General features: G+C 37.9%; 3 protein-coding genes and 2 long non-coding RNA genes across 5 annotated transcripts in view; all 5 read right to left on the bottom strand.

Annotated features, from left to right (window-relative positions):
- Window positions 1-705: 705 nt before the first annotated feature.
- LOC311035471 (uncharacterized protein) overlaps window positions 706-26934 on the bottom strand; it is a 56215-nt gene continuing 29986 nt past the window's right edge. Inside the window, exons 12-13 of the mRNA XM_084043701.1 lie at window positions 1748-1804; window positions 706-1630 (exon numbers count right to left, since the gene is read on the bottom strand). Coding sequence (XP_083899827.1) covers window positions 1623-1630; window positions 1748-1804 — 65 coding nt within the window. The 3' untranslated portion in view covers window positions 706-1622. The remainder of the gene's footprint in view (window positions 1631-1747; window positions 1805-26934) is intronic.
- LOC311035472 lies at window positions 2689-4033 on the bottom strand. Its single transcript, XR_014599719.1, has 4 exons — window positions 3919-4033; window positions 3624-3698; window positions 3193-3255; window positions 2689-2753 (listed from the first exon to the last, which is right to left on the bottom strand). It is a non-coding gene; the product is annotated as an uncharacterized lncRNA (long non-coding RNA).
- On the bottom strand, window positions 4097-11474 carry LOC311035085 (Fc receptor-like protein 5; the record flags this gene model as incomplete). Its single annotated transcript, XM_084043165.1, has 12 exons — window positions 11399-11474; window positions 10525-10785; window positions 10132-10422; window positions 9569-9835; window positions 8510-8785; window positions 7544-7795; window positions 6940-7218; window positions 6450-6752; window positions 5986-6246; window positions 5611-5853; window positions 4273-4395; window positions 4097-4110 (listed from the first exon to the last, which is right to left on the bottom strand). The coding sequence occupies exons 2-12, from the start codon at window positions 10652-10654 to the stop codon at window positions 4097-4099; spliced, it is 2439 nt and encodes an 812-aa protein (XP_083899291.1). The 5' UTR covers window positions 10655-10785; window positions 11399-11474.
- LOC311034868 lies at window positions 11576-12644 on the bottom strand. The gene is made up of 3 exons (XR_014599640.1): window positions 12580-12644; window positions 11910-11945; window positions 11576-11671 (listed from the first exon to the last, which is right to left on the bottom strand). It is a non-coding gene; the product is annotated as an uncharacterized lncRNA (long non-coding RNA).
- Window positions 13565-26028, bottom strand: LOC311035086 (uncharacterized protein; the record flags this gene model as incomplete). The annotated part of the gene is made up of 19 exons (XM_084043166.1): window positions 13565-14578; window positions 14753-14812; window positions 15027-15101; window positions 15730-15804; window positions 16738-16812; window positions 16915-16989; window positions 17081-17155; window positions 17306-17356; window positions 17609-17700; window positions 17922-17937; window positions 18051-18167; window positions 18576-18818; window positions 18954-19229; window positions 19399-19701; window positions 20853-21116; window positions 21825-22103; window positions 22604-22786; window positions 24424-24687; window positions 25998-26028. 19 exons carry the CDS (start codon window positions 26026-26028, stop codon window positions 14571-14573), a joined length of 2562 nt encoding a protein of 853 aa, XP_083899292.1. The 3' UTR covers window positions 13565-14570.

The raw sequence follows: 26934 nt of genomic DNA on the forward strand, positions 1-26934 counted from the left end.
CTAGTTTTTATTTGTGTTGCATGAGTTGCTTTTTTATGCTTACTTGTGTTTTTATTTACTATTTACTTATGATTCTCTCTGCAGTTTATTGTTTCTTGTACTCTTATTTGTGTCTCTTTGACATTTTCTGTAAAGCACTTTGGTTTTTAAATGTGCTCTATATAAAAAGTTGAATTGGATTAGTTGCACAACTTGCACATACTCTTCCTGCCCTGGTTTATGAAGTAAATGAAAATGGTGATGTAAATCACCAGGCCAACGAAAACAGGTCTATAATAATTAACATTGATACAGTACAGCTGACTGAATGGGTGAATATCAAATCAAATATTGCCAATCCAAGACGACCACATTAACCCAGCTTTAATATGCAGAGTTACTCAATGTACTGCAATGCTTCAGTAAGTTATGTTTGGTAATTGAAGTGTCAAAACCTCTAGTGAATCTCAGCTGACCCCACTTCATTAAATACATCACAATACATATTAAAAAAGAGTTGTAAAGAGGAAATGGTGTGTACATTTTATATTATAAAACCAAAACTTAAACACTAACCAAGCATTAATATTAACAGATTAAAAATATGTCAGGAATGAAAGGTAACATAAACAAACAAAAAACAACTGGATCTGAAGAAAACAACTAGGCCTGAATATCAAAGTTATAGAAAAAAGTTATACTGTAGAATGCAATCTTGGAGTCAGCCTTTTTTATTTTTAATTAACAGACAGAATACAAAAGATGCAATGCTGTGTCCGGTCATTCGATGTCTAAATAATTTTCAATGCTATTAGGCAATCTTATTCAAATTATAGCTGAAAAGGTCACAAAGAAAGCAGCTAAATCAAACCTATACAGCAGAAATGTTATTTAACTATGTATATTCATTAGTATGGCTTATCAAAAGTAGATTATAACAGTAACCCTTTATCTACAATTATATACAAAGAAGTAATGCAGGTAAAACATGTTCATAGAAAGGAATCCTATAGAATGCATTTAGTACATATCTACACAAAGGTAATTCTACAGAATCAAGGTCCTTACACAAGTTATATGCATTTTTTCATGCAATTAATTCACCCGGAACTATATACTGTATATTTTTTAGTTGTTGTTTGTGTCCTGAGAGGTGCTTGTTATGTCAGGTACCAAGGATCTAGACATTGCATTGCATTGCACTGATGAGAATAGCAAAGCCTAAATTACAGAAATTTGTGAGGGGTACGTATGACCAGTTTCTTCTGGTAGAGTGAGTGTGTATAACTTGTTGTGGTTAGCCAATGGAAAAATAGCACAAAAGGATAAACTGGTTCTATGTTGTGATTGGTTGGGTCAGTCTTTAGAGTTTACAACCCACTGACCGCCCCAGATTTCTGTTGTGAGTTACTGTTATTCTGTAATGCATGATTAACAAACAACGTGCATAGCAATAATATCTGTCTCTGGCTGCCCTCGTTTATCTATGGGTTCTGCATAGCACACAATGCAGTTTTAAGACTGTTACATTTGTTATAATGGGATTCAATTTGTGAATACAGTATATATGTCTCATATCAGTGTGTACAACTCTACTTCTTCCACGTTTTCTTCCATGCTCCATGTTTTGCTGACACCTTCATTTACCATCCTGGAACAAAACAACAGCAGACAACTTTACAAACTCTATATACTGACTGTCATTGCATAGCAGACTGGCTATTCTATTTCATCACATATAGGTGCTGTAAAAGAAAATAAATCTTACCACGGGCTGTTTCTGGTTTGACCTGGGAATAAACTGTATCTTCAGTTTTGTCTGGATCTGGTGATTCAGTGAATGGAAAATTATACACAGAAGTTATTAGTGTATGTGAATCCACAGTAGGCCTATGTTGATTCTCAGTCTGATTACTCAGATTCATCTTCATCTTTTACCATATGAGGCTGTTTCCAGTGTTGCATTGCTGAATTGGAACGTGGTTGCACTCTGACACTCATATTTTAATGCCGTGACACGCACGTCGCTTAACACCTACACTACAGGTCACACAATGGACAATTGATATGCATCTAAGCTCATTCCCATGTTAATTCAGCTGGTGTGAGTCGGGGGTCTTCGTAAACTTTGTTGAGGTGTGAATTTAAAGATGTTTTAAATCTATGCATGTGCCTGCGAGTGCGCGTGCTCCTGTTCAAAAAGGTTGTTGCACGGCGTGTTAGGCCGTCCCATGAGCAATGCAACCCTGGCTGTTTCTACCTAGTTTCGCGTTGTCAAATGATCAATATCTCCAGCTGCAGATACGACTGAGGACTTAAAATGCAATGTATTTGCTAGAACAGCGGCAAGAATGGCCACTAACAAACCGATGCCCACTGCTTTGTAAAACAATCCTGTCACCTTCTCAATATGAATGACCACCCTGAAACTTTGGATTGGTTATGCAATGCAGCTTTTTTTTTAAACTCTGCTTCCACCCACTCTCAGCAACGAAAGCTGAAAGATAGTTCTCAGTTTCTTTTGAGAAAAACATTTAGAGACCGACTTGTAAGTCTAGTGCCTACCTGTCCTTTCATGACTAGCAGTATAGTTTCTCATTATGTTTCAGTGGAACTGATGCATTATTGGGTAGAAAACTATTCTAGCAAATTGTGAATTGACACTGTACATTGTAGAGGAATATGCATATTTCACTTGCCTTTCTTATTCTTGGCTTTGTGTTTGTTTTGATGGTTAACCTGGGCATAAGTCACATCTGGTTCTCCTGTTCCTTCTACAACACATCACACAAGTCAGAGCATAGTATTCTTTATGCAGGATTAGGCAAGGCTATATGATGCATCATTCAGCCCTAAACTCACCATAAAACACACAAATGCAAACTGGGCAAACAAGGGACACACTCATGCCTGAGCCTCCTTAGCAATTCACTGGGACATCAACATGTGTCAAAAGTTGCTCAACTTTCTTCTTACACACACTGCCTGAGAGCTGTTCTCAAGTTATAAGAACAAACACAATTTCAAGGACGAACATATTTCTAGCATGGAGTTCAACCTCTGTCCAATGGCTGGCTTTCTATTGAAGTGAAAAAGAAATTGAGGAACTTCACCAGCCACAGTTAAAAATCAAAACCATTTTGGCTGGTGAAAGGTTCATGCAAAACACCTTGTGGTTGAAGATTTATGAATGTTATTAATAACACAATGTACCTGTGGCTGATCCAGTCTTAACTTCAGAATACAAAGAGCTCTCAAGTGGATCAGCAGGCCTCTCTGTGGAGGAAACTCTCTGTTAGGAACACTTCTATTCATGTTAGTTACCAACACAAATTATTGTACACTGTTAAGAAGACTTGCATTTATGTTTAGCTACCTATACACGTAATTATACAGTGTTAAGAAGACACAGCCTGTCAGAACATGGTTTATGTGATGGACAGTGTGTGGTAGTTGACCCACTTTGTGAAGTTCATGGACAGACATTCTGCAGGCTCTCAGACACAATTTATTGCTATTTCCTCATGCGCATGAGTCACAACATAGCACACACATGAACCCACCCATGCACACCCAATGCGGGCTGTGTTAAAAATGAACCACTACTACACAGACCATAACCTCCATATGTTTTGTTTGCTCACCCTTCTTTTTCTTGCCCATATGTTTTAGTTCGATCTGTGAATATGTCACATCACTGGACTCAGCTGTAGGCTCACCTGAAAGAAAGAAACATAGACATCTCAAAATTAATCACCAGTTACTCTATTCTGTAAAATCTAACAGCCCCCTCTTTGAAAATAACAATACAAATTTAAATAAGCAAAAATACCTGGGTATTGTATAACTGCTAATTGACTGACTGACTGGTAGGTAGGTAGGTACAGATAGTGATCAGCTGGCATGTGATTGATTGATTGTGATTGATTGATGGCTGACCTTGCTGAAGTGAGGAGTTTACAGTGCCTGGACTTCCTCTCTGGTTGGTTGTCTGGTCTGAGTTCTGATTGGTTCCTTGGGACTTGACAGATCTAGTTCAAGGTACATATTTAGCAGCATAAAGTAGTAAACAAGATACAACATCTACTGTGACCATGTTTTAAGATGAGACAAAGAGTTATACTACTGTACCTGACACAACATGATTCTGTAAAAACAAAAACAAAACAAAAATCAGCAAACTATGTTAAATAGTTAAAATGTCCTAGCTCTGCTGTTCAGTGTCACAACATATTGTTGGACAATTTCACATGTGTTTTTTAAAGATACAAGCCCAATTTGACTGGTTCTCACCTTTAGCTGTTCTGTATCGATACAACAGGAGCAGAAGGACAGTTAGTACAATCACAACAAGAAGTCCCACAATCAGTCCCACTACATATGGAGAAATCTGTTTTGTGGGCCCAGACACTGAAGCTTGAGACGGCAATAAAAGATAACATTTGAAATAAATAGATTTGTATTAGTACAATTCATTTAACATTTAGGGTATAGTGTATGCATACAATTGTGATTCAACTGCTGTTATTTAAAATTGGGACTGTCATATTGTCTACAGTAAGTCTACAAACAAAGCCGGATTTTCTTTCTTTGAATTAATTTAAAAAACCTTGAGTGTTTTGCTTGATTCAGTATTTAGATATTTGATATTCATTTTAACAGACACGTCCCCTTCCCATACAAACCCATTGTAACTTCAAACTCAATATTAACCATGATTGACTCATTGAAAACACCCATCCTTGATTCTGGTGACTGATATTGTCCTTCTAATGCGTGAGAAGACCGTGTTTTTTACTTTTTTCATACATTTTTGTAAAGATTTTGGGAAAATGGAAAAATATAAATAATGAAAAAACTAAATACATTTTCGTTTAATGACTATAGAGATACTGTGTACCGATTTGCGTGATGTTTGGACAAAATCTGCAAAAAAACTTTTTTTGCTAAAAGTGGCCTCCTGATGGCGCTATAACAGGCCCATGTGAAAATTTTGGGGCAGAGGCTCTGAATTAGCATCCAGGGAGAATGTGTGCTCAGTTTCGCTGCGATCAAGCCAACGGTGCGGGAGATTAGCTGTTCACGGATGGACACACACACACACACACACACACACACACACACACACACACACACACACACACACACACACACACACACACACACACACACACACACACACACACACACACACACACACACACACACACACACACACACACACACACACACACACACAGACGGACGGACAGGGTGCAAAACATACTCTCGCCATGCCTTTCGGCCTGGCGGAGACAATAAATGAAAAAAGTAATTGAAAAAACATGGTCTCCTCACGCATTGGAAGGACAATATCAGTCACCAGAACCAAGGACGGGTGTTTTCAATGAATCTAACATGGTTAAAATGGAGTTTGAAGTTACAATGGGTTTGTATAGGAAGGGGGCGTGTCTGATAAAAATATCTAGGGAGTCTAGGATTTTTCATATTCCATCCTGATATAAACTGTCTGGGGTGTTCACAAAAAGTAAAGTGAAATATCCCTTTAAGTGTAAGTAACACATGAATGCCTGTACTTTCATCTCCATATACATGAAAAACAAAATGGGAAATTGATGTCAGTATACTCACATCTCACTGTCATCCAGCTCTGCAGTGATTCTCCTCCAGAATATTTACACTTGTAGAATCCTTCATCAGACTCAGATACAGCAGGTATGATCATCTCTCCATTGGTTTTATTTTGGACCAGTTCATCATTTCTATAAAAGTCCACGTTGGAGAGTGGTGAGTCTGTTTTGTGTTTGCATTGAAGAGTCCCAGAATGTCCCTCAGTCACAGGGTGGACAGGGCTCACCAGGATGACAGAACCATCTGTAAAACAGTTGACAAGTTAAAAACAGTCCACATGTTAGGATTCACACTGAGCAAATACAAAACATGCTAATAATGAATTGATGCATTGCTGCAGTATTTTTAGGTAGTGAATGAAGTAACTGGACTCACCATGTACTGTGATGTTGACAGCATTGCTGGACTCTCCCAATCCAGACTCACACCAGTACACGCCACTGTCACTTGTATGTAAATATCTGGTCCATGTTGATCCAGTCATTGAAAACCCAGATGAAAACTCTATCAATCGATCAGTGTAACTCTTCACTTTCCATTCAGTAGCGTTTCCCTCACAGCTCAGTGAGACAGACTCAGAGGTGAAGTGCTGAGTTCTGTTAGAACTCACTGTGAGAGAAGCTGAAGAATGAAGATCTAAAGCACAACATGGGATCGGAGATTAAAACAAACTGCAGTGTTACAACATTGTGAACTAAACTCAATGAAAGTGAAAATTTGGGAAGTGAGGAAGAGTGGATCCAGTCATTCATTCAGTCACTGGGTCTGTGTCCTGTAGAATATCAAGAAAACAATCTAGAAGAATTAAGAATTACTGTATATATTATGAGCACACTCACCACCAGACCATACAAACTGAGGTTCACTGTCCTCAGTGTAATAAACTGGGTCTCCTCTCCCAGCTTTACACACATATCCTCTTGTGCCTGTAGCACCATGAATGATGTAGGAACCCTCTACAGTTCCATTGTGTCTACCAGATAAGAGCTCATAAGTGTAGGAGTTGTATGATGGTGTAGGAACAGTCCTGTACCAGTAGAACATCCAGCCTGCAGATGATTCTTTAACATCACAGCCCAGAGTCACTGAGGCTCCAGGACTCAACCATTGAGGAGACAAACTCAGAACAGGCTGAGGTTTGTCTGTTGGAAAGGACATTTTTCTTGTTTAAATTTGACATGACATATGTCTGTTGAAGATATTGATATGTTTCATGCAATGCCTGGAGGCTGCACAAGATGGTTAAGGAAGTTAGCTCTCCAAATCGCTTGAAATGTTCCCTTTAAAACTCTATATTAAATAATTTAAATGCAATATATTCGGACTTACCTGACACAGTCAATTTAACAACATCACTCCACGCTGTTGAAGACAGCAGGTCATCTTTGAGACGGCCTTTACACCTGTAGTCTCCACTGTGAGACTCAAAGGCAGTGCTGATCTTGAATTCTGCTTGGTTTACTGGTTTGTATGAATATGAACTAGTTGTGCTCCATTCATAATTCCAGTCTGTGTCACCTTTCTCCTGTATCTCACACTTGAGAGTAATGGTTTCTCCCCAAAATATGTGAGACCAATTGGGCTGCAGGATCACAACAGACCTGCCCACTGTTTACATTAAGAAATCCATATTAGCATGCAAAATGATTGATTATACTGCAGATCTGTATGTCTAGAAATTTGATTCTAAACAGAACAAATTAAGACAATAGTCTAAATACAACCTGGCCTCTGTCCAATCTTTCGCTATCGCGATTGCTAGTTACACAGGGTTTTTCAAAACTGCACAAATTGCAGTTCGGTGTGTGTTAAGTAGGCTAATTCATATGCCATTCATACGTATTTTGTGCCTTCATTTTCATTTATAATGTATAATGAATATTTCAGCCCAATGTATTTTCTTTCCTATTACAAAGCAAACTACATTACTCACCAATTGTGTCTATGGTGACTGCATCACTGTATTCAGTGTAGTAAACTGGTTGTCCTCTCCCTGCTCTGCACCAGTAGACTCCTCCCTCTGACACAGAGTATTGAACAGCATCTTGTCTGATCAGTGAGTGTGTGTTATGTTGGTACCAGTAGTATGTCCATCCAGATGACTCCTCCACAGAGCAGGTTAATGTAACACTGCCCCCTACAGGTATATCTGTTTGGTCAGCTTTCAGTCTGGCTTTTGGTTGATCTGTTCATAGTAGGAAGAAACACTTAAACTACATCAGGTTCTTTCTGGAGAAATCATGGGCTAGCTGAAAGCTAGTATTTTAGTGGAGTGTAGCCTAACTTTAAACCACAAAGATTCAGTAATACCATTTGACAAGAATGTACATTTAAAAGCATAGAAATAAGCATAGAGTAGAAAGTAGAAAAACTCGAAGAGCAGGTGCTCAAGTTCATCAAAAGGGCACATTAAACACCATAACCTGTTGAATTTGTGTGTGTGTGTGTGTGTGTGTGTGTGTGTGTGTGTGTGTGTGTGTGTGTGTGTGTGTGTGTGTGTGTGTGTGTGTGTGTGTGTGTGTGTGTGTGTGTGTGTGTGTGTGTGTGTGTGTGCGACAAATCCAACCTGTACCTAAGTAATCATAGAAAACGTCAAAGAACAAATACAGTGAACTAACAAAAATGGGGCAAAAGGGCAGGTGCTCAAGCCAGAGGCCCCGTCCCTACTCAAGGGCAAATGGAAAATTGGGCATTTACGTATATACTGTAGCGCTGTTATCAAAAGCGCTTTACAATTCCCATGCTGCCTCTCTACCTCCTGAGCCACTGCCGCCACTAGGCAAGGCACACACTTGAAGATGTGAGTAACTGAGCAGTCAACAAGGTACGAATGGAAACAGTTGTGTGAAGAAAGAACGGAGTAGAATTTGCAGAGCATTAAAGCTAGAGTAGTCCATACCTTTAAAAGACAACGTGATGCTATTGCTGACTTTGGACAACTGCTGGTCATGCTTGCGTTGACCTCTACACTTGTATTCACCACTGGGATAGATCTCAGAAGGATTTATCATATATTCATACTCTTCTCTGTTATTCTTGATATGGTCATACTTCCACCATGTGTACTTCCAGTCAGAGGCACTTCCTTCATGTATTGTACACTTCAGAATAAGAGTCTCTCCAATTAAATTCTCAGGCCAGTCAGGGTGTCTGCTGAGGACAGGCACCGGTTGCTCTGTGGAAGTAACACACAGTAAAATTGAGTAATACTTTATTGATCCTTATGGGTAAATTCATCTTCCTTACTCTAGCTCACTTTGCACCTGACACAAACCGTAATCAAACCCTTCATTCCTCTCCTCTCAGAATATCCATTCTAGTTGTTTACGCCCCTAGTTAATTTGATCTTGTTATGACAGGTGGCACTACATATCTCGAGTTTTACGCACAATTCTTTCACAAGTTTGCTCACTTGCTGGCTGTCAGAAACCGCTGTTATATTTGGATAGTTAATAGCATCCACGAGATGCACCTGTGCACCAGATCCAAAAGGCCACCTTTTGAGTAGACTGGGAAGTTAGGGAGTTTTCTGATCCAGTCTAGAGAGAAACGGTGAATACGGATATAGCCTGTGTTCCCAAAAATAATTTGATTTGAAACAAGGTGTGTCATAGAGCTTCCCTGACCTCCATAGAGACTTTTAAATCACTACTGAAGACATATTTCTTTTCTCTGCAGCAGTACAATAGGTAAAATGTGGTAAAATAGTTGATATTGTCTTCAAATTACAGGTGTGAATGTAGTAAGCCTTTAACTATGTAAACCCTATACTGTTATTCAGAGTCCCCCAGGGTTATATTAGGTCTGCTCCTTTGCTCTCTCAGACCAAATCTCTTAGCGAAAAATAGCAGATACTGTATACAAGCCCGCAACGTGTCACAACTAGGGTACGCTAGGGTGCCTGTGGTTAAATCATTTCGTTTTTAGTTGTTTAGCATATAGTTTTTATATAACTCACCAGAGACAGAGATAGAAACTGAGTTGCTGTAATATGTGTAGTATGGTGGGTCTCCTCTCCCTCCGCGACACCAGTAGCTTCCAGTCTCTAAAACACTGGAGGGACTGAATGTGTAGGTTGACTCATATGTCACCTTCACTGGATAGTTGCCTCTGTACCAGTAGATCTTCCATGAAGCTCTACTGTCTTCCACAGTACAGGTGAGGGTCACTCTATTTAATGTCAGCACACTTGTTTTGTCTGCTTTCAGCGTAGTTGTGGGCTTCTCTAATTTGAACAGAACAATGAAACAAAATATTTAACATTTGTATAGTTTTATCACACCAAGAAATGCAAATGTTAAAAAAAGTGGTTTAAACACACACACACACACACACACACACACACACACACACACACACACACACACACACACACACACACACACACACACACACACACACACACACACACACACACACTAATACATAGAGACAGACTTATACCATAGAATGCTTCTATAGTTGACATAGAACAGACATTAAAAACTGTAAATGTATAAAATAGTTCACATGGTTTCTTACCAATAACTTCAATGTTTTTCTTATTGCTGTTTGCTGAGGTTGTGGGACGGGACTGTCTCTGACCCAGACACCAGTAGCCATCATCCTGGTCAGAACTTTTCACTTTACTAATGGTGAGGATGTTGCCAGCTATATGGTGGATATCAGAGGAGGTCATTGCAGTTGGAGTCTCACCTCTGTACCATGTGTAAGTCCAGTCTCTATAGTCAGGCTGTATAGTACAAGTAAGAGTCACTGTCTCTCCACTGTAGGCAGGGTCTGGTGAAAACGAAACCGTAGCTGTAGGCAGAGCTGTGGACACGGGGTTGTCACGTTATCAAACAGATGTTTATATTTTGTAAATTGTATACAATATATTGTGCATTTCTCAGCACAACATGGCTGGTACTGTACCTTCCACTTTGAGCATGCTCATTGGAGATTCAGCACTGGCAGCATAGTCAAATTTACACTTGTAGAAACCTTCATGTGATTTTGACACTGTGTTGATGGCCAGCTCTCCTGCTTTGGGGGTTGGATCCATCTTAAGTGGTAATCCATTTTTGTAGAAAGTCGCACCAGTATGACTTCCAGGATATCGATGCCTACAGCGCAGTGTCACAGACTCTCGCTCAAACAAGGCAAATGGAGGACTATCCAAGATCACGTCACCATCTAGCAAAACAACAACATTGTTTTTACTGATCTGATTGATTAGGACAACAATACCGTGTTGGTTGATGAAGTGGGGGTTATCTTCTTTCCTGTAATAGACTAGTTATTTTCAATAGTAATAATAATGCATAACAATTTCATTATGTTTTTTGCACTGGAGATACTAACAGTACATGTAGAAATGAACTGTCTGATAGTGATACTAACGATGCATGTTCAAATAAACTGTCTGATTGGCGGTACTCATCAAAACAAACGTCTGATAGTGGTACTAACGGTACACTCACATAATTTCAGATGTAAATAACCTACAATAACAAAAACAACATGCGTATATGGAACCTATGAACCATGGTATATATGGTTCATAGAACCTGCAATGCTGATTGCATGTATATTAATAACTTAATTGTTACAAAGAGCTTAGATAGTGACAACAATCACAGGTGGAAAAAGGTGCCTATTATTATGCATACCTGGCTCAGCCCCCCTAATACCCCTCCATTATCAATAATTTCCCAGTCACGCACTCAATACAGAAGATTATGGACCATAAAAGGGTTTATATGAGAGTTCTATGATAATGATGATAAAGTGTGATGATATGACTTACCTGACACAATCAAAGTGACTTTACTTGTTTTTTTAACCTGCTGGGTATCCGTTTTAAGACTACCAGCACACTGGTATTCACCACTGTAACCTGTCACTGCTTGAAATTGAATTGTATTCTGATCGTAAGGGACACGGTTATAGCCATTGTGGTACATACTGTACCACCAGTCAGTCTGCTGTCCTTCTCTCATGTCACATATTAATGTAACAGACTCTCTAGAAAATATCTGGGTCCGGTTGGGCACCAGGGTCAGAACAGCTTCTGGTCTCTCTGCACAGACACATAGACCACAAACACACAAGTAGGATGAATCCAATTGCTAGAAACAGCCTGTCTATCACTAAATCAGAGTAACAATCAAGTTGAGTAGATTCACAAAACATGACTTAATATATTATAGTAAACAAATATATATGTGAGAATTAATTGAGAGGATGAAAGATGTGATGGGTGGAAATATGATCTTGATTGAGTGAATAAAGAGAATAGATAGTAACTCAATCTTCACCTTGACTGTGTCCATAGGAGAGGAAGCTACTCAGCACTGAAAGATATTCGAAAAGAAAATATCAAGCTAAGCATACAGTATCTGTCTTTTAATTATTCCTAATAAACACAACACCAACATACGCTACAGTTGATTCAAGTTAGTTCAATAAGAACATAAAACTTAAACAAGCAACGATTGTGTTATTAATAACAGCTAATGACCAAAATAGATTGCTGAGCATATTAAACACAAAGCTAATTAGCACCTTATTGCTTTCCAAACTATTTGAAATAATAATATGATATCCAACAATTGTTTTGAAGCTGGTAGGTACAGTAGCTACAGTATAATCATCATCTGATAATGTGTTATAAACGTTCAAACAAATACATTGGGGTACTATAGAAGTGGAAGCTAAAGTGTGTCTCTGTACTGAATAGTTGCATCATCACTGTTCTACTTTAGTCTGTTACTTTGGTTCTTCTTGTTAATAGTATTTTAAAATATGGTTTAAATGATATTTACATGAAATTATAAATCTACAACAATGTGAAAACATTGGTGAGACTGGAGCTCCTACATAAAAAAAGCAGCTTAACTTTATCAAATGTTGATGCTGACACTGACACATGTTTAAATACTAGTTTAATAGACCTACAGTACTAATTAATAATAGTGATATACTCACAGAGGAGCACACAGGGCAACTTGTGCCCCATCTTTTCCTGAGATTAACAATTCTGACAATGTTTCTACTTCCTACACACAGTGAGCCAATATAGTAACCGCTTTGTGAAATAGGGAAATGAGAGAGAGAGAGAAGAGAGAGAGAGAGGGAGAGAGAGAGCTCGGTGATAGGGTTTTCCAACTTCTTCTTTAGTAAATTCAGATCTGCTTTTTGGAGGAGAGGATCTGAGCTCATTCATTGCCGGTCTACATACATTTTGTCTTATTATAAGTAAAAATAAATATCTTGAAAAATGTATTGGATTAAGTTTAAGTTGGAAGAATACAAAAAAAACTTTATTTAACTACAAACAAGTTATGGCCATGGGTATATGACACTGAGGCCTAGAGAGGAAGGGGGGTGGGGGAGTGGTGGGGTGGGGTGTGAGATCATCGTACCCAGCTATGATGGTGTGTAGTGTGGGAAAATGAGAGGAGGGCGGGGGTAGTGATTAGGACAGCCTGTCATAATCCCCATGAAGGCAGATCTATATCTATCAATCTCTCTGAAATGAATATGGGCCTCCACTCCCCAAGCTCCTGTTGAAAGACCCTGGCTCCTTTAAATCTGTTCACCCCCAGCCCAGTTGCAGCCCGCTACGTTAGGCTGGCCTGGTACCTCTTATAGATGGTTGACGTAATGTTATTTTTCTTCTTTTCTTTTCTTATCTATTTATTTATTTATTTGGTAGACACAGAAAAGAACTGTAGACTGATAGACAGAATACAACCAAATTTATTTAACCAGGAAGTCACAATGACATAAAAACTTACAGTATTTTACAAGTGAGACCAAACAGGGCCATAGCAGTATAAACACATACAAAAACAAGCAACAATAACAGAATTACTCAACAATTACGTATACGAAAGTAGCTACTGTAAATCTAGCATACTTTTAAAAAAAAATCCCATTTAACTACGTATATCCATTAGCAAGGTTTATCAAATATAGATTATTATAATGATTTATTTACAGCTATATACATGGCGAAATAATACAGGTCCTTTTTTATAGAATCCTATAATATTTTGTTCCCTTTCCTTTCACCAATCATCAGTCGGCTCCACCTTCATTTACAATAAAAATCATTAGCCTAATTTAATAACCTTAAAATAGAAATGTATTCTAGGTAGGACAACAACAAAAGCAAAAAGAATTGAGAAAAATAAAATACAATGTCTACAGCATCAATCTCATGGGTTCTCCTAGTACAAACCCCTTACAAATTAATCCATATCCAAGATGCTTGTTTTTGATTTCTCATGGACCAATACCACTAAATCCCTCTTTAATAGGTACAAAGAACTTATATATAACATATTGCATTTGCACTGCAAGAAATATTTAAATCTAAAATACAATCTATCTGCTAAAAATTCAAGAGTGGTGTGTGACCACGTTTCTTCTGGTAGAGTGAGTGTGTACAACTTGTCATTGTGTTTAGCCAATGGAAAGAATCTAAAAAAGATAATTCCTGGTTCTACTGTATATATGTTGTGATTGGTTGGGGCAGCCTACACATAAAGTTTACAACCTACTGCCGCCTCTACAGTTGCTTTTATGAGTTACTGTTATTCTGTAATGAAGAGCTAACAGACCATGTACAGTACGTCGTAAAAATATTTGTTCTAATTATTGAATGGGTCGTGGCAATTATGGGTGGACTGTATCACCCCCTCTACTGTACAGTATCTATGATTATCAGTGCATTATGGCAGATTTTCCATTTGCAAAAAGACAACTGCATATCGGCTCAAGGGCTGTTGCAATGGTCTGTATCTGTACAAAAAACAGTAACCAATTTAACTGCTTGAGACATGACCTATAATATCTTGACATTTTACATGATTAAATGCGTGTGTTCGATTTATAATATCATTGTGGATATAATTACAACTCTGCTTCTTCCATGTTGTCTTCTCTTTATGACGTTTTCCTGACATCTTCATTTACCATCCTGAAACAGAACAACAGCATACAACTTACAATTCTAACCCACTATAGCCTACACTGACTGTTATTGATTAAGATATCAGTCTGGTGGTGAGAACTTGAACTCCTATGAGGTCACAGCATAAAAAGGTGGAACAAGCATTAGCTCTGTATCTATAAAAGAAAAACAAAATCTTACCCAGTTGTACCCTTTTTGGTTTGACCTGAGAACGCACTGTATCTTCAGTTTTCTCTGGAGCTATTCATTCAGTGAATGTAAAATAGCACACAGAAAATGTTAGCAGAAAGTATAAGAAGTGCATTAACATTTAAATCAAACTGAATCAAACTCGTCTTCAACCATATGTGGCTGTGTCTACATATGTTTTTTCATGATTAGCTGTATATGATTGTCTCAATGCAACAGATGCGTGACACTGTACATTGTAGGTGAATATACATTTTTCACCTACCTTTCTTCTTTGACTTGAGTTTGTTTTTGGGGTTAACCTGGGTGTAAGTTACATCTAGTTTATCTGCTCCTTCTACTGTACAACACACACACACACACACACACACACACACACACACACACACACACACACACACACACACACACACACACACAGTATTGTGTATTATAAAAAATCTAATGAGTTTCTGGCCTCCAAAAACACTGCTAACTTTGCTCAACACCCTCATACATCTGAGAGCAGTTATCATGGTCACATATTTAAAGTTAGGGCAACACATAAGGGAATCAGATTTTTACATACTATAGAATAAGTAACAACAGCGGAGGTGCAACACTTAATCGAACTAATCGATTTAATCTATTATTTAAAAATGAAAAATCAATTAAAGAAATCTACAAGCTCACAACTCGTCGCAATGCTTACAATGCGGCGCGTTGTGAGCTTGTAGTTGTGAGGAGCTTGTAGTTTTTTGATAAAAAATAGAATTTGTTTTGTGTTGATAAATAATGTATATAGATTCATAAATATAAAAAAAAGTGATTGATAGAATAATCACTAAAAAGAGATAATCATAAATAAATAAAGACAGTGTGTGTTGACCTACACTATTTTGTTAAGTTCATAGACTGATACTGCAGCCTCTTAGACACAATTAATTGTATTATATGTGAGTTATTATATGTTACATTATATCACCTACCATTCTTCTTCTTTGCTTTGCGTTTGTATTGGTGGTTAACCTGGGCGTAAGTCGCATCAGGTTCTCCTGAGCCTTCTACAACACACAAGTTCATATGGAAATGACTTAACATTCGAAAAGTTCTGAAAAGGTGATCAGTTCGACTTGCAAAACCATTTGACCAGTGACTAATTAATTAATTTCCCACATAATCAGTGGAGTTAATAAGATTATTCATAATATAATGTACCTGTGGCTGATCCAGTCTTCACTTCAGACAACAAAGAGCTCTCAAGAGGATCAGCTATGCTGCTATGCTCAAGCTACTGATTGTACACTTTTATCGTGGCCAGATATGACAATACTAATAACTTGTTCTTGTTATAGTCTATGCCTTCATTCCTGCTGAATTGCAACTGTGAGTCCCTACTATGAGGACACCTGTTGACTATGTAGGTCTATTTACTACTCATAGTTCAGTAAGAAAAACATGTTTTCACCTGTTGGTATAGCTTGTTCAGCAAGATCATTAAGAAATAACCATTTATGTACCCGTCCACCAACCAAAACTCTGTCTATTTGTGTTCTCCTGTTATGTATAAAGGAAACCCATGACCTGCATTAAAGAGGCTTGCATTGCACGTGGCAGTCTCCAGGAGCTCCTGATTTTGTTATTAAATTAATTGATTCAATGCACCCTACCTTTGGTGGGAATTACTTTTTTGAGTCCTGTTGAAGTAAGGTATACTGATAATTCATGCCACTACAGAAGACACAGCCTGCTTTATGTGATAGACAGTGTGTGGGAGTTCATCTACTTTATGACGTTCATAGACTGACACACTCTGCAGGCTGAGACAAAATAAAAATGTATGGTGTTATTTCCTCATGTGCATGAGTAACAACATAGCACACGCAGGCACAGGCATCTGTTTTACACACCCAATGCAACACAACCCACTATTATACAGTCCATAATCACCAACTTAATAATAGTTTATATTCATTTCATACTTTTTGTTTGCTCACCCTTCTTTTTCTTGTCCATTTGTTTTAGTTCAATCTGTGAATACGTCACATCACTGGACTCAGCTGCAAGCTCCTCTGAAAGAAAGAACCATAGACATCAGTAAATTCGATTACCAATTAAAATCATCTCCTCCTAATCATATTTCATATTTATTTCATATTTTTTTGCTTTCCCACCCTTGCGTTTCTTGCCCATATGTTTTAGTTCAATCTTTGAATATGTTGTATCACTGGACTCGGCTGCAAGCTCGTCTGAAAGAAAGAACCATAGACATCTGTGAATTAAATTACCAGTTCAAATCATCTCCTCCTAAAAATATTTCATAATTTTTTGCTTGCCCACCCTTGTGTTTCTTGCCCATATATTTTAGTTCAATCTTTGAATATGTCACATCACTGGACTCAGCTTTAGGCTTGTCTGAAACAAAGAAGCATAGACATCCTTAAATTCAATTACCAGTTCAAATCATCTCCACCTATTAATGTCTATGACTCTGTAAAATCTAACAGCTCCCTCTTTGAAAATATGCATGTGTTATCATGAAGTACAGAGTATATGCTACTGTACCATTTTCAGTCGCTTGAGAGCCTTTGATTGTTTCATAGATGGTGGCACCACCTAATGGTAAAGGAAAATAGACACGCTGACATGATCAGTGTCTTTCCTGTTATTGTCGTTGGTTGAAACTATCTGTAAAAACTCTGTCTATTATTTTTAAATGGATTCAAGTAGAACACATGTTAAACCACATGAAGCATTGTTGGTTGGTTGGTTGGTTGGTTGGTTGAAGTCCAATTCTCAAGCAGTAATGTTAGCATTACTGATCAGCTGTTATGTGACTGATGGATTGTGATTGGTTGAAAGGCTGACCATGCTGACGTGGGGAGTATCCATCATCTGCACTTCCTCTCTGGTTGGTCATCTGGTCCGAGTCCTGATTGGTTCCCTGGCACTTGACAAATCTATTTCAAGATAAATATTTAAAAGAGCAAAACTTGGCCAACAGTGTGCTGTTGGCCAAGTTATAACTAAGATTAGAGACTCACACGCACGCTCACGCGCACACTCTCACGCAGAGACACACACACACACACACACACACGCACGCACGCACGCACGCACGCATAGATGACATAAAGGTGTCGGTAGTCAGTGGGGGACAACAACAGTGAGCTGTACCTACCTGTTCCAACATGGATCTGTAATAAAAAGAGCAAAATATGTTAATTAGTGTTTTACACTACAAGCCAGTCTTCTGCCGTTCAGTGTGTGTAGGAGGACAGGACAATTTCCCTTTTTGAGTGGTTCTCACCATTGAATGTTCTGTATCGATACAACAGGAGCAGAGGGATGGTCAGTAGAATCACAACAAGAAGTCCCACAATCAGTCCCACTACATGTGAAGAACTCTGTTCCACAGATCTAGACACTGAAGGTTGAGACAGTATAACGGCAAGGAAAATAGCAACAACTCAATTTTAACATTTAGGGTATAGTATACTGGTTCAAATAATAGTTTGAAGCATTTAAGCAACTTGTGAGACCACTGTCATGTTTGTTATTGTGTAATAACAAACAAAAATGGATTTCTTTTTCTGTATTTATGTAATTGAGATTTATTTTAATTAACTATATTTCTGGCTATATAGCAATAGTTGGTACTATAGTAAGTGTAATTCTTCTAGAGTAAACCCAAATTTTTCCTCATTCTTACCCTACATGTAACACAGAAGTATGACAAAGAATGGCATTATATAAATTAATTTGTGCTTTAATTTATTTATATTTAAATTTGCATATGCAAAAGAAAATGAGAAATTTATGTCAGTATACTCACATCTCACTGTCATCCAGCTCTGTGGTGATTCTCCTCCAGAATAGTTACACTTGTAGAATCCTTCATCAGACTTAGATACAGCAGGTATGATCATCTCTCCATTGGTTTTAGTTTGGACCAGTTCATAATTTCTATAAAAGTCCACATTGGAGAGTGACAAGTCTGTTCTGTGTTTGCATTGAAGAGTCACAGAATGTCCCTCAGTCACAGGGTGGACAGGGCTCACCAGGATCACAGAACCATCTGTAAAACAGTTGACAATTCGAGAAATAGTCTACATGTTAGGTTTCACACTGAGCAAATACAAAAAACACGCTTTTAATGAGTTGATGGAATGCTACAGTATTGTTAGGTAGTGAATGAAGTAACTGAACTCACCATGTATTGTGATGTTGACAGCATTGCTGTACTCTCCCAATCCAGACTCACACCAGTACACTCCACTACTGCGTGTATAGGGGGCGGGGCCAACATTGCATGTATATCTGCTCATTGACTCTCTGTTAGATGAGCACTGTGACAGGGATCCTTGTTTAGTGAACTTCTTCACTTTCCATTCAGTAGAGTTTCCCTCACAGCTCAGCGAGACAGACTCAGAGGTGAAGTGCTGAGTTCTGTTAGAACTCACTGTGAGAGAAGCTGAAGGATGAAGATCTAAAACAACATAGGATCAGAGGTCAAACAAACAGCAGTCTTACAATGACAGTGAAATAAACAAGATCAGATAATGTGAAAGAAATACAAATAGAAAACGGGGGTCCTGTAGGTTTTTAAGAAAACAATGTAGAAGAATTAAGAATGATGAATTATGAGTCACACTCACCACCAGACCACACAAACTGAAGATTATTGTCCTCAGTGTAATAAACTGGGTCTCTTCTCCCAGCTTTACACAGATATCCTCCTGTGCCTTTAGCCCCATGAATGATGTAGGATCCCTCTACAGTTCCATCTTGGCTACCAGATAAGAGCTCATAAGTGTAGGAGTTGTATGATGGTGTAGGAACAGCTCTGTACCAGTAGAACATCCAGCCTGCAGATGATTCTTTAATATCACAGCTCAGAGTCACTGAGGCTCCAGGACTCAACCATGTAGTAGACAAACTCAGGAAAGACTGGGGTTTGGCTGTTGGAAAATAATATCTCAAAATCTGATGTCATATATTGTCATTAAAATGCCATTTTTATGGCACGCATTCATGCTCCCCGAGGATGAAGCCTTAATCTTTTTTTCGTGCCCGGCACCATCTAATTTCTGTTTACAGCTATAATGTATGCATACATTTTTACCTAACATTGAGCTGTGAGTTACTTGAAAAGTACTACTAATGTTCTAATACAACATAAAGATAGAAATGCTGATAAGGCAAACACTTGATTTATTGTGAGCAGTCAACAAGTTGGGGTAATGAAAGCAGTTGTATGAAGAAAGAACAGAATCATCAAAGCTATATATACTGAGTATACCATACATTTAAAAGTCATAGTGATGGGATTGCTGAATCTGGACAATTGTTGGTCCTGCTTGCGTCGACCAATACACTTGTATTGACCGCTGGGATAGTTCTCAGAAGGACTTATTACATATTCACGTTTTTCACTGTAAATCTTGACATTGTTATTATTATTATTCCACCATGAGTACTCCCAGTCAGAGGCACGTACTTCCTGTATCGTACAGCTCAGAGTAACAGTCTCTCCAATGAAATTCTCAGGCCACTCTGAGTGTCTGCTCAGAGCAGGCACAGGTTGCTCTGTAGAAGTAACACACAGTTGAGTAATATTTTATCGATTCATCCTCTGTATTTAACCCATCCCTTTATCTAATAGAATGGTTAATAGCATTCACTGAGCAGCACCTGGGCACCAGATCCAACTCTAAGGTCACCCTTGGTCAAGAGCATTGGCAGGTGTTTGTTACTAACATGCAGATGTTTTTTTGTAGGATGAAATCCACATGGGGAGAACTAAAAATGTAAACTCCACACAAGAAAAACTCCACACTCTCAATATGAGATAGCAGTGCTAACCACTGAAGAACAATGGTTACATTGAGTTAATGGCAATAAACCTGTATTCATCACTTATTCAATTAGATTGTTTATTTTATTTTATTTTGTGATTGTTTTACATTTAGTTTAAGCTAAAGCTAAATGCACATTTTAATTTCACAAATAAAATATGAAATTGTACAATAGGTAAAATAGGTAAAGTACCGGTATATATTTTTTTCATAAGAATAAATTAAAGTTAGCATCCAATTTGAAAATAACTCACCAGAGACAGAAATACCAACTGAGTTGCTGTATTGTGTGTTGTATGGTGGGGTTCCTCTCTGTCCACGACACGTGTAGCTTCCACTCTCTGGGACAGTGGGACTGAATGAGTAGGTTGACTCATATGTCACAGGCACTGGATTGTTGTCTCTGTACCATAAGATGTACCATGAAGCTCTACTGTCTTCCACAGTACAGGTGAGGGTCACTCTATTTGATGCCAGTACACTTGTTTTGTCTGCTTTCAGTGTTGTCTTTGGTTTATCTGTTAATTTAGGAAGAAAAACTTTGAATTAGAACAGGCAGTTCCTGGAGAAACGGTGAGCTAGCTTTTAGCATTAGTGGAATGTACCTTAACATAAATAACATAAATACACAGAGTAGAAAGAGCATCATCAGTGGAATGTCCCTTTTAAAAGTACATACACTTTTAAAAAATTGTCATTCATCAATGAATTAAACCATTCCAAACCCATACCTAAAGTAAACCATCTGTAACATAGTATCTAAACTTAAATGACGTTAAGCTCCACCAGTGGTGGGACTCTATGGCTTGGATGGTGGGTGGATGAATCAGCTGATTAAATTCCACTTGCACATAAATTATCTATACATCTGATGGCTACGTTGTCAATAGAATTGCTGAACGTATTCATGCTTCCCGAGGATGAAGCCCTACATTTTTTTTGTGCCCGGCACCATCTAATTACTGTTTAGTTTACAGCTATAATTTATGCATTTATTCTTACCTAACATTGTTTTACCTACTCGCCTTTCCTGTAAATGTGACCTCTGTGAGTTACGTGAAAAGTACTACTAATGTTATGTAATTACAACATAAAGATCCAAATGCTGATACAGGCAAAAGCTTGATGTGATTTATTGTTAGCAGTCAACAAGGTGGGCTAATGAAAGCAGTTGTATGAAGAAAGAACAGAATCATCAAAGCTATACTGAGTATACCATACTGTACCTTTAAAAGTCATAGTGACGGGATCGCTGAACTTGGACAATTGTTGGTCCTGCTTGCGTCGACCAATACACTTGTATTGACCGCTGGGATACTTCTCAGAAGGACGTATTACATATTCACCTTTTTCACTGTAAATCTTGACATTGTTCTCATTCTTCCACCATGAGTACTCCCAGTCAGAGGCACGTACTTCCTGTATCATACAGCTCAGAGTAACAGTCTCTCCAATGAAATTCTCAGGCCACTCTGAGTGTCCGCTCAGAGCAGGCACAGGTTGCTCTGTAGAAGTAACACAGTTGAGTAATATTTTATCGATTCATCCTCTGTATTTAACCCATCCCTTTATCTAATAGAAAGGTTAATAGCATTCACTGAGCAGCACCAGATCCAACTCTAAGGTCACCCTTGGTCAAGAGCATTGGCAGGAGTTTGTTACTAACATGCAGATGTTTTTATGTAGGATGAAATCCACATGGGGAAAACATGTAAACTCCACACAAGAAAAACTCCACACTCTCAATATGAGATAGCAGTATTAACCACTGAAGAACAATGGTTACATTGAGTTAATGGCAATAAACCCGTATTCATCACTTATTCAATTAGATAGATTTTTTATTTTATTTTGTAATTGTTTTACATTTAGTTTAAGCTAAAGCTAAATGCACATTTTAATTTCACAACTAAAAGATGAAATTGTACAATAGGTAAAATAGGTAAAGTATATCTTTTTTCATAAGAATAAATTAAAGTTGGCATCCAATTTGAAAATAACTCACCAGAGATGGAAATACCAACTGAGTTGCTGTATTGTGTGTAGTATGGTGGGGTTCCTCTCTGTCCACGACACGTGTAGCTTCCACTCTCTGGGACAGTGGAACTGAATGAGTAGGTTGACTCATATGTCACAGGCACTGGATTGTTGTCTCTGTACCATAAGATGTACCATGAAGCTCTACTGTCTTCCACAGTACAGGTGAGGGTCACACTATATGATGCCAGTATACTTGTTCTGTCTGCTTGAAGTGTTGTCCTTGGTCTATCTGTTAATTTAGGAGGAAAAACTTTGAATTAGAACAGGCAGTTCCTGGAGAAACAGTGAGCTAGCTTTCAGCATTAGTGGAATGTACCTTAACATAAGTAACATAAATACACAGAGTAGAAAGAGCATCATCAGTGGAATGTCCCTTTTAAAAGTACATACTCTTTTAACAGAATCGCCATTCATCAATTAATTAAACCATTCAAACCCATACCTAAAGTAAACCATCTGTAACATAGTATCTAAACTTAAATGACGTTAAGCTCCACCAGCAATGGGACTCTATGGCTTGGATGGTGGGTGGATGAATCAGCTGATTAAATTCCACTTGCACATAAATTATCTATACATCTGATGGCTATATTGTCAATAAAATTGCTGAACGTATTCATGCTCCCCGAGGATGAAGCCCTAAAAAAAATGTTGTGCCCCGCACCATCTAATTGCTGTATTTATTCTTACCTAACATTGTTGTACCTACTCGCCTTTCCTGTAAATGTGACCTCTGTGAGTTACGTGAAAAATACAACTAATGTTATGTAATTAGTAATTACAACATAAAGATCCAAATGCTGATACAGGCAAAAACTTGATGTGATTTATTGTTAGCAGTCAACTAACTGCTAATGAAAGCAGTTGTATGAAGAAAGAACAAAATCATCAAAGCTATTCTGAGTATTCCATACCTTTAAAAGTCATAGTGACGGGATTGCTGAACTTGGACAATTGTTGGTCCTGCTTGCGTCGACCAATACACTTGTATTGACCGCTGGGATACTTCTCAGAAGGACTTATTACATATTCACGTTTTTTACTGTAAATATTGATATTATTCTCATTCTTCCACCATAAGTACTCCCAGTCAGAGGCACTTCCTTCCTGTATCGTACACCTCAGAGTAACAGTCTCTCCAATGAAATGATCAGGCCAGTCTGAGTGTCTGCTCAGAACAGGCACAGGTTGCTCTGTAGAAGTAACATACAGTTGAGTAATACTTTATCGATTCATCCTACAGTATGTATTTAACCCATCCCTTAACTATTAGAATTATTACATTTAATGAATGACAATAGACCCATATTTATCACTTGTTAATTACACAACCTAAAGCTGAAATTGTACAATGAGTAAAATAGGTAAAATATCTCTGAACAAATTACAGGTAGGCCTACATACTTATTATACAATATTTAGGAAGCTGCTTAAAGGAGTAGTTCACCCAAATCATTTCTTAATTTCTATCAATTACACACCCCATGAAGCCTTGAATTCATGGGGATTTTTTTGTTTCTGTCGCATTCCTGAGCAAATAATTTGATGACTCAATGGAGACTCTTTGAGTCTCTTACCGGAGACTCTGCCAGTCACCAAATTATTCACTTAGGATTCCAGCAAAAAATGTAAAAATCTCCATGAATTCAAGGCTTCATGGGGTGTGTAGTTGATAGAAAATAAGTAATTTTTGGGGTTAACTACTGCTTTAAACTTTTTTTCTCCATTTGTTTTTCATAAGAATAGAAGAAATGTAGCATACACTTTGAGTATACAGTAACTCACCAGAGACAGAAATACGAACTTGATTGTTGCTTTGTGTGTAGTATGTTGGGTTTCCTCGCTGTCCTTGACACCAGTAGCTTCCACTCTCTGAGACAGTGGGACTGAATGTGATGGTTGACTGATCTGTCATCCTCACTAGATTGTTGTCTCTGTACCAGTAGATCTTCCATGAAACTCTACTGTCTTTCACAGTACAGGTGAGGGTCACACTATTTGATGCCAGTACACTTGTTTTGTCTGCTTTAAGTGTAGTCTTTGGTGGATCTGTTAATTATGACAGAGTAATACAATGGAAAAGTGTGACTATTGAACCTCAGTATTTCTTTGAACTGTTAGAAAAAAGGGATATCGCATCAAGAAATGAAAACGTAGGAAAAAGGGCTCTAGTGAGAAAAACAAAAATACACGCAAGCGCACGCACGCACGCACGCACGCACGCACGCGCGCACACACACACACACACACACACACACACACACACACACACACACACACACACACACACACACACACACACACACACACACACACACACACACACACACACACACACACACACACACACACACACACACACACCACCCAACAAATAGATCTTGACTGAATAAAGAGAATAGATAGAAAATCAATCTTCACCTTTACTGTGTCCATAGCAGACAAAGCTACTCAGCACTGAAAGATATTTGATGAGACAAAATCAAGCAAGTATAAATATGAAGTATAAATGTCTGCATTTTTATTACAGTCAACAACAGACTAAAAACTTTAAAACAACTATAATTTGTCCATTCTGCTAACCATTTATTAATATTAACACGCAATAAATTAGGAGGTCATTAAATAGTGCCATCTTATGAGCATTAGTGAGGATCAATAATATGAAGATAGGTTTGAAAATGTGTGAAGTGCTCCTTTACGTATTCAAAAGTGTGTGCTTTAAATAGAAATTATAGTACATATTATTTTTATATCAATGCACTGAATGCTGTAATGAAATGTAGACATTTTCCCAAGAATTGTATTTTAGAATTTTCAAATAAATTCAAAACTACTGAAAATAGCAGATCTACAATCTCACAACACTTCACATCGCGATGCATTGTGAGCTTGTAGATCTGCTATTTTCAGTACTGTAAGTATGATTACAATAACAAGCTTACAATGTGAGGCTACACATTGACATTAAATTCAGCCAGGCTTTATGATATAGGAGAATTCATGTAAAAACTATTTGCAATAACATTCTAATATCTAACAAATGTATTGCAGCTTTTTTATTGTGTTTTACTATAAAAGTGGACACTATATGGTGTCTGTGTACAGTGTACAGTTGCATCATGATGTTAATAGTACATTTCAAATATTGTTGAAATGAATCTATAGCAAGGTGAAAACACTGGTGAGATCTTCCATCAAAAAAAACCTACAACATTGATTCTATTTACACAGTTTTACTGTATTTAAACTCAGCAGCTTAATCTTAACCAAAGTTAAGTACAGCCACATATCCGTTCATTGAAATGGTTTAAATACAAGTTCATTAGACATACTAGTAATAATAGTGATATACTCACAGAGGAGCACGCAGGGCAAGATGTGCCCCATCTTTTCCTGAGATGAATGGCTCTGAAAACCTTTTTGACTTCCTATTCTAGTGAACTAATACTGCTGTGTGAAACAGGGAAATGAAAGAGAGAGAGAGGGGGGGAGAGAGAGAAAGAGAAAGTTGTACACTGTATGGCATATTTGATGGTACAGTGCCGTAAATGATTACATTACTTGATTCATGAGGAATCCAATGTATCAACCCTCATCTTTTTTGTCGTCTTGACCAGTTTCATTAAAATCTGCACATTTTGTTCAGATATGCACAGACAGACAGGAAAGATTACATTACCCTGCCTGCCACACACTGCTGCAGGCTGGATATTTCACAATTATGTTTTAGTTTAGAATATGTGGAGAAAAAACGTTATCAGATACCTGTTGGTCAGCTGAACCAAAACGTTGTTCTTCAATTTGTATTTATTTTTTGTAAGTGAAGACAGTGTGCAGGACTTTTCCTTTTTTTCTCCACACGTTTTCTACTAAGATTAAAATATGGTGATTGAAATCAGTGTCAAATTTGCTGTCAAAGACCTCAGGGTTGATAAAGGTTAAGCTGATTGTTTAATGATTGAATATATATTGGGAGTCCAATGAGATGCATATATTGTAGTGAATACTAAACACAAAACATCTGTGTTCACAATAGAGAGAGAATTCCTCTGTTGACTAATTCTATAATGCTAGTTATTTTTAAATATATTAAATGGCATCATAAGTGAAAACAGACATATAATCGAAATAGCCTACACTGAAGACTAGGCTGGTATTAGAGCCCTCTCCGTCTGCAAAGGAAACAGTCAAACCAAAGTCATACAGCGTCATACAGCCTTCATCACAGTGGAACTTCAGTGGCGGTGTTAACATCTGATTGTGTGTGTGTGTGTGTGTGTGTGTGTGTGTGTG

Source organism: Gymnoscopelus microlampas, assembly GCF_963454915.1.
Source record: "Gymnoscopelus microlampas genome assembly, chromosome: 19".
NCBI lineage: Eukaryota > Metazoa > Chordata > Actinopteri > Myctophiformes > Myctophidae > Gymnoscopelus > Gymnoscopelus microlampas.